Source organism: Chanos chanos, chromosome 13 (genome assembly GCF_902362185.1).
Source record: "Chanos chanos chromosome 13, fChaCha1.1, whole genome shotgun sequence".
In the NCBI taxonomy this organism is placed as follows: Eukaryota; Metazoa; Chordata; class Actinopteri; order Gonorynchiformes; family Chanidae; genus Chanos; species Chanos chanos.
Genome location: NC_044507.1, coordinates 22,032,044 through 22,039,543, shown reverse-complemented (window position 1 = coordinate 22,039,543; position 7,500 = coordinate 22,032,044). Strand labels below are relative to the sequence as shown.

General features: G+C 43.9%; 1 protein-coding gene across 2 annotated transcripts in view; it reads left to right on the top strand.

Annotated features, from left to right (window-relative positions):
• The window catches only part of rab11fip4a (RAB11 family interacting protein 4 (class II) a), a 64,109-nt gene that overhangs the window by 53,023 nt on the left and 3,586 nt on the right, over window positions 1-7,500 (top strand). The window contains exons 4-10 of one of the 2 annotated variants that reach the window (XM_030790741.1): window positions 752-900; window positions 1,172-1,339; window positions 1,758-1,892; window positions 4,458-4,493; window positions 6,116-6,215; window positions 6,733-6,836; window positions 7,099-7,239. In XM_030790741.1, the coding sequence (XP_030646601.1) occupies window positions 752-900; window positions 1,172-1,339; window positions 1,758-1,892; window positions 4,458-4,493; window positions 6,116-6,215; window positions 6,733-6,836; window positions 7,099-7,239 (833 nt within the window). Of the gene's footprint in view, window positions 1-751; window positions 970-1,171; window positions 1,340-1,757; window positions 1,893-4,457; window positions 4,494-6,115; window positions 6,216-6,732; window positions 6,837-7,098; window positions 7,240-7,500 lie in introns of both variants that reach the window. The other variant, XM_030790740.1, reaches the window with a different exon arrangement.

Below are 7,500 nucleotides of genomic sequence, written 5' to 3'. Positions count from 1 at the left end.
CAGTTCAGTATTCACTATGCGATAGATTTAAAACATGTAATACATTACCACATGAGAAAACATCAAAATACTAACTGCTCTATTTTCTAAAGCAAGGATGAGAACTTAAAAATACATGCGTTTATTACCTTTTTTTTTTTTTATTATACAGCTCTGTTAAATACTCGATTCTGATTTCTGAATAGCAGACCACTGCTATGAATAAGACCGTCCTGTTAAATGGTTTAGTTGGTAAGGTTTAGTCTGGGTGTTTGTGTTCCGTGAGAGAGGAGGCTTTTTTTGGGGGCGGGGCGGGGTGGGGGGTGGGGGGGGGTTCTGTGTTTTGTATGTAATGCTGAGGGACAGTGAATGTTTGATTTCAGCATGGGTGGCCATTCTCTTGACCCATTCAGTTGTCCTTTATGGATTCACCCTTAGGCCCCAGATCTTATTCAGGGCTGTGGTTCTAAAACGCTGCCCTAACCTTTGACCTTTCGCCCCTGTGTGGTTCCTGATGCTTTCTTTAAAGAAAGCCTTTATTCACTGAACAGGAGGTCTTACCAAACAGGGTCTCACCATCCACTGGCCACAGTTATCATGGTCTCTGAGAACCTGGTTTTGTTGGTTTGTTAACACTGTTGTTCTACACGCCGATATGCTTCACTTATGGAATGTAAGAAATGAATAGTTACATTCATCAGTAGGACTGAATGTGGCTTTACTGAGCATATTTTTTGTGGTTTTGTGTGTGTGTGTGTGTGTGTGTGTGCAGCACGGGGAAACAGGACTGGGACCTCCAGTCATCATGTGTACCAGGCCGTACTCAGACTGCCCGCTGTACCCAGAGGAAGACGGGCTGGCTGGACGCGATGCCCACGAGTCAGACATGGACAGCGCTGTGGACAGTGGGGTGGCGTCCGAGTCTTCCGACGGAGGTCGTCATGACGACAAGGAGGAAGGACTTGGAGGACTCTTTATCCCTGGACACAGGTCAGTTTAATATTGAACAGAGCAAAGTGGCCATTGTGCCATGTTCCGTTCCTGTGGGTTTGATGAGAGTCGAGCGTTGAGCTGGTCGGTCAGGATTCCGCGCTGAGTCGAGCGTTGAGCTGGTCGGTCAGGCTAGTGACAGTGACAGATAAGACACTTATGTTGTAAAGAGAGTGAATTTGAGTTCTCCTTTGGGCTGCAGCTCTGGCACACTGGCTCCCTCCACCTCGACGTCTGTGATATCCAACGAGGAGCAGTTTGAGGACTATGGTGAGGGGGAGGACGTGGACTTCACTCCCAGCAGCCCCTGTCCAGACGACGAAACGCGCACCAATGGCCTCTCTGACCTCGGCTCCTCCCTCCCTTCCAGGTGTGGCCACGCCCGCATCTCACTCACACACAGACAGCAAACTAACAAACACACGTGCAGAATGACTCAGAGTATAACACAATGACTGTTAGACCAGAGGCGTAGGCTTTCCAGTGTCAGTGTTGCTGTATAGTTCAGTTAAAACATTATCTGAACCTATTAAAATGACATCTACACTGATTGGCTTTCCCCTGCATTGATTATTTGTCTCAGTAGTGATTGTGTCATTTCTGACTGAAGAGATTCCCTATGAGCAGCTCTTGTCAGAGATACAGTCTGTAGCTGTGTATGCTCTAAATGGTGTGATTGATGGGTTTTAAATGTGTCTTTCCTGTGTGTTTGTGTGTGTGCGCGTGCATGTGTGTGTGTGTGTGTTTGTGTGTGTGCGTGTGCATGTGTGTGTGTGTGTGTTCTCCAGTGCCGGTCAGACTCCTCAGAAGATAAGACATCTGTATGGCAGTGAGCTGTTGGATGTGTACTGTTCCCAGTGCTGTAAAAAAGTCAACCTTCTCATCGACCTGGAGGCCAGGCTGAAGAACCTCAAGGCAAACAGGTCAGTACTGATCCGGCACCAGAAGTCACAGTCACAGTCACAGGGTTCTGTGAACACACTGTTAAAGGAGATCCTCAGGAGAACTTACAGTTTAACTAGCAGAGTAATCAGCACTGTGGACACAGTAATCAGCAGTAATAAACCCTATGAACCCTGTGGTTGGGGGAGGTTCTCTGAGCCGAGAGCCTCTTGTGCTTTACTGAGTGTTGTCTCTTCTGGACAAACAAGGAGCTGTATTGTGGGATGTCATTTTGAAGTCTGACTACACACCGGGGCAGAATGCCTGTACTGCCTTCCCCTTTTCGCTTCAAGGAGGTTCATTTTATGAGTCTCTTTAATCACTCTGCTCTGCTCATCCTTATCAAGGGTTTCATTAGAGCAGCTGTTACCATGGCAACAGCATCTCGGTGAAGAGCTGAGTAATATAAAATTAACTATCATCCAGTAAAAAGTCACTGCCCTGCGTGTCTGTGTTTGTGTGGGTGTCTGTATGTGTGTGTGTATGTGTATGTGTATGTGTATGTGTGCGTGTGCGTGTGCGTGTGTCTGTGTTTGTGTGGGTGTCTGTATGTGTGTGTGTGTGTGTGTGTGCGTGTGTGCGTGCGTGCGCGTGTGTGTTTGTGTGTGAGTGTGTGTGTGTGCGTGTGTGTATGTGAGTGTATGTAAGTGTGTGTACTTTTATAGTTTGTGACAGTGAAATCCCAGCTATTTAACCAGATCTCAAAAGGGTGGAGTTTTAGCAGTCAGATTTTTGATCAGTACTCAAATGCTTGAGACAAATCTCTGACTCTTTTCCTGCTGTGACTCAGAGGCTGTGCTGCAGCTTTGCCTCCTGGGCTCAGCAGGGTCCCCGTGCTGTGTGTCAGCGCAGTGAGAGAGAGCTGTAATGCACTGCTTCCTCTCTGGATAGGCCTTACATAGGTGGGGGATCGACCCTAATCCAGGAGCCATTCATCATTAATCCACACACACTGTTTCCCAAATCCTTTTTTGGGGACTTTGCAGATTAACGGCAAGGTCAAAATCCATTCATGCTGATCCTGAGCAGCAGAAACAAATTTAAATGCACCGTGTTAACCTCTGGATAGACCAGGAGCCGACGTGGTCAGCACCGCGCCAAAACACCGAGAAAAATACTACTGCTCCTACTGTTTATACAGTCACAATATTGCCTGAACAGCTAACACCAACATGCCTGTGTGCCCGGAATACACTCTGGGATACAGGGGAAAAATGGAAATGTTTGTTCTTGGATCACACTGAGAGTTTCAGTTTGGAAATTTTGAGAAAACAGGAGAGACTCCTACATCCAGAATTTTCAGAAATAAGATTTTTCCAGTTGATCAGTATAAGCACTTTTACTAGAACCTAACATTGTCGGGTTGGTACCTTTTGCTATAAAAACATACAATTTGGTGATTTTGGCATTTGAAAACACTGAAATCACGGATCCCTGAACTATCCTGAGCTCCAAAAGACAGTGATTATCTTTTTCTCTTTATGTAATCGTTTCCAGGGTCATGTCAAGAGTTGGGTGACATACGCTGGAGCTGTGATTTAGTTGACTGTGTTTTTTTGAGTTTCTGTTTGTGCTGAATGTGTGTGAGTGTGTGTCGGGCATTGAGGTCTGTTTGGTGATGTCACTCTTGTGTCTGTGTGTATGGCTTGCAAAATCTGTCGGGTCATGTAATTGTGACTGTGTGTGTGTGTGTGACTGTGTGTGTGTGTGTGTGTGTGTGTGTGTGACTGTCTGTGTGTGTGTGTGTGTGTGTGTGTGTGTGTGTGTGGTGCCGTGTCAGGGCTGTGTTAGATAAGAGGCAGTGACAGAAGTTATCTCGTCGGGAGCTCTGTCATCTGAGACGCTTTGCTGTGATGTAACAGAGAGACTTTACAGACTAATGTGGATCACAGTGTTATGTAAAGGCTAATAACACCCTGCTGGCTTTAATTCATACACAGGTACTCTATTTTTAAAAGGATCTCCTCTAAACCTGCCTGGCTCCCTGACTAATCCCCTTTCCCAGGCAAGACTACCTTGTTGAAGTCTGCAATCCAGCCCTCCTGGTCATACACTCATACCATTCAACCTGTGTATTTGGAACAAGAGAGTACAAAGCTCTCTCAAAGCTTTGGTGATAGGCATTTGTAAAGATCTTTGGATAACTGTACTCTTTTAAGTGTTAATACACTTTAGACTTTGATGTTAATAAGGAGAAAATGAAGTAAAGTTACAGAAGCGGTGAATGGAGAGGTACATGTTTAGGGATAAAGTCAGAACTGGTTATAGACTGTAGACTGCAAGACTTAGAACAGGGACTGGGCAGCAGCTGAGGCATCATGGGAGTGTCTGTAGATGTTCCCTGTCTCACACTTACCAAACAAAAAAGCCCTGGCATATCATTTGAGATGCAAAAAAAAAAATGCAAAAAAAAAATGCAAAAAAAAAGAAGACGAAAAAGAAAAGAAATCGTTTGAAGAACAAAAACATGTCTTCTGCTGTCGTGCTGGGGAACCACATTTCATCTTGAATCCGTGAATCGACGATTTTTTTGTTGTTTTTTTCAGTCCTAACCGAAAGATATCCAGCACAGCCTTTGGGCGGTAAGTCTCACTCCTTAATTCACACTCTCTCATTCACTCTTTTAATTCACACTCTCTCATTCACTCTTTTAATTCACACTCTCTCATTCACTCTTTTAATTCACACTCTCTCATTCAGTGCTACATAGAAAGGTTAACAGACCGTCCATCCATATTATTTAAACTAGTGTTTCCTGGCGGTGCATTACCTCATTATATCAGCTGATCGACCTGAGAGTAAATCCACTCGCCCAGTTACCACCTCCGATCACTTCCCACCGGTGTCGTGCGGTGGGGTCAGCGGCAGGGTAGGCAGTGGGCGTTCACAAATCCAGATGACATCCTTTTGTGCTCTGGGTTTAATTTAACACTGCCATGAGCATGAAAGCACAAAATCAACGACTCTTACTTTCACTTCAAGCTTGTGCCTTATATGGCATTTCGCTCTTAGATGTTTAAGGACTAAAAAAGGACAAGGACATGAAAATATCATTAAAAATACGTTATAACACAGCATACTTATAACACAGCTTACTTATAACACAGCATGCTTATGACACAGCTTACTTATAACACAGCAGGCTTATGACACAGCATACTTATAACACAGTATACTTATAACACAGCAGATTTATAACACAGCATACTTATAACACAGCATACCTATAACACAGTATACTTATAACACAGCATACTTATAACACAGTATACTTATAACACAGCATATTTATAACACAGCATACTTATAACACAGCACACTTATAACACAGCACACTTATAACACGGCATACTTATAACACAGCATACTTATAACACAGCTTACGTATAACACAGCATACTTATAACACAGCACACTTATAACACAGCATACTTATAACACAGCATACTTCTAACCCAATATACTTATAACACAGCATACTTGTAACTAGAGAGATTTGGATATGTTGTTATGAATTTGTTGCATGGTTATTTTGATTAAATTATCACTGTCTACCCTGACCACATGTGTGTGTTTCCCACCCTCATTGTATAACGGTATTAATATCAACCAACATACACACCGTCCATCCAGAAATTCAAGTCCACAGTCATAAGCTTGATTTCACATTGTCCTGTAGTTAAAACCTGTATTCTGTTCCTGGTCTCTGTTTGAGCGAGTCTGCAGAGATAGGGCAGGTGAAAGCTTCTCATTAAGCTAAGGAAGAAGATTAACGTCATAGTGATGTCACTTCCTCTGCTTCACTCAGAAAAGGAGGAAAGGGTAGTGAGGACAAGTCACTGATGTTGGGGATGGCATTTTGAAAGTTGTTAGTTTTTAAACATTTTGATTGTAATAACAGCCCCTTTTCCCCCGAAACCAAGAAATTGGGCAAATTAGTCTCATCAAGACCCAATCAAAACAAATCTAAACAACACACAATCAACAACCAGCAATCTACTCTGAATGCAACTAGACCTCTGAACAATATTGAGTGTGATAGAGAGAGACAGTCTTAGCAGACAAGCTCGAACAGGCTTTTCAGGACTCGTGCTGTGGGCGTCCCTGATGTGAAAAAAGGCTTTCTCTCATAATTTGTCTCTTTCATGGTCCTCACTCTCTCCTCCTCTTCTCCTCCTCCTCCACCTCCTCCTCTGGCCCACAGTCAGCTCTTCCACCACAGTAACTTCAGCAGCAGCCAAGGGAGCACGGAGGACCTGTTCCGAGACAGCATTGACTCCTGTGATGTCGACATTACCGAGAAGGTACAGGGGGTCTCCATCCTCAAACATGATGACTTCTTGTGTTGTTGTTCTTGTTGTTGTTGTTGTTGTTGTTTTGGTGGTTCTTGTTGTTAAGTGTTGTTGTGGGCGTTTTAAAGTGCCAGAACTCTCTGACCAGCTGGGCTGGACTCAGTCATATTCCCTGGAGTGGGTGTATGGACAGAAGTAGATCCTCTCTCATATGAAAATGCTCATCTCTTCACTTTCCATTTTCAGGGCCATGTAGAAGACACATTTTTCAGAGATGTGAAATGTACCATTTTACAGATGGAAATTGGCTTAGAATTGCAATGAATTTTGTAGTGGCTTGCCTTGTGGACATAAATGCCAATGTTTTCCGCTCTGATAAGTTTTAATGTTTTAGTTTTCACCCCTCTGAATCCAATTTTAATCCAGTATTTGTGGCAGTAAGAAACCAGCAGTACAGGGTGGGTGTAGGCAGGGAAATGCCTGTGGTGCTTGGTTTGAATGTGTAACAGGCATTGTTTTTCTGTCCCAGGTGAGTTACTTGGAGAAGAAGGTAACAGAGCTAGAGAATGACAGTCTGGCTAACGGAGATCTGAAGTCTAAACTGAAACAGGAGAACACACAGCTCGTTCACAGGTAGCAACAGAACCACACAACAACACATACACACGCATACACACACACACACAACAATACACACATACACGACACGCACACACGCATACACACACACACAACAACACATACACACACAACACGCACACACGCATACACATACACACACACAACAACAACACACACGCACACAGACACACACACATTAAAAACATTTGTTTACATTGTATTGAGTATATGTGTATGTGTGTGTGTGTGTGTGTGTGTGTGTGTGTGTGTTCAGGGTTCATGAGCTGGAGGAGCAGCTGAAGGACCAGGAGGCTCGTGCGGAGCAGTGTTTGGAGGAGGAGCTGAAGAGACACAGGGAGGCGTACAGTAAAATGGAGAGAGACAAGAGCACAGAGATAGAGCTGCTTAGCAACAGGTAACACAGCCAAAACCACAGCCAAAAACACACACTAATCACACAGAACGCCATTTGACACTGCAGGTATCTATAGATGTTTACAGGTCCTTTATGCTGTGCACATACAGACATGCATATGGTATAATGATATACTGAAAGACGATATTGTTCACAGTTAAGAGTCTACAGTGTTTCTGTGAATCCTCTGAGTCTGTGACATGTTTCTGTGAGTGCTCTAAGTCTGTGATGTGTTGTGTGAGTGCTCTGAGTCTGTGACAT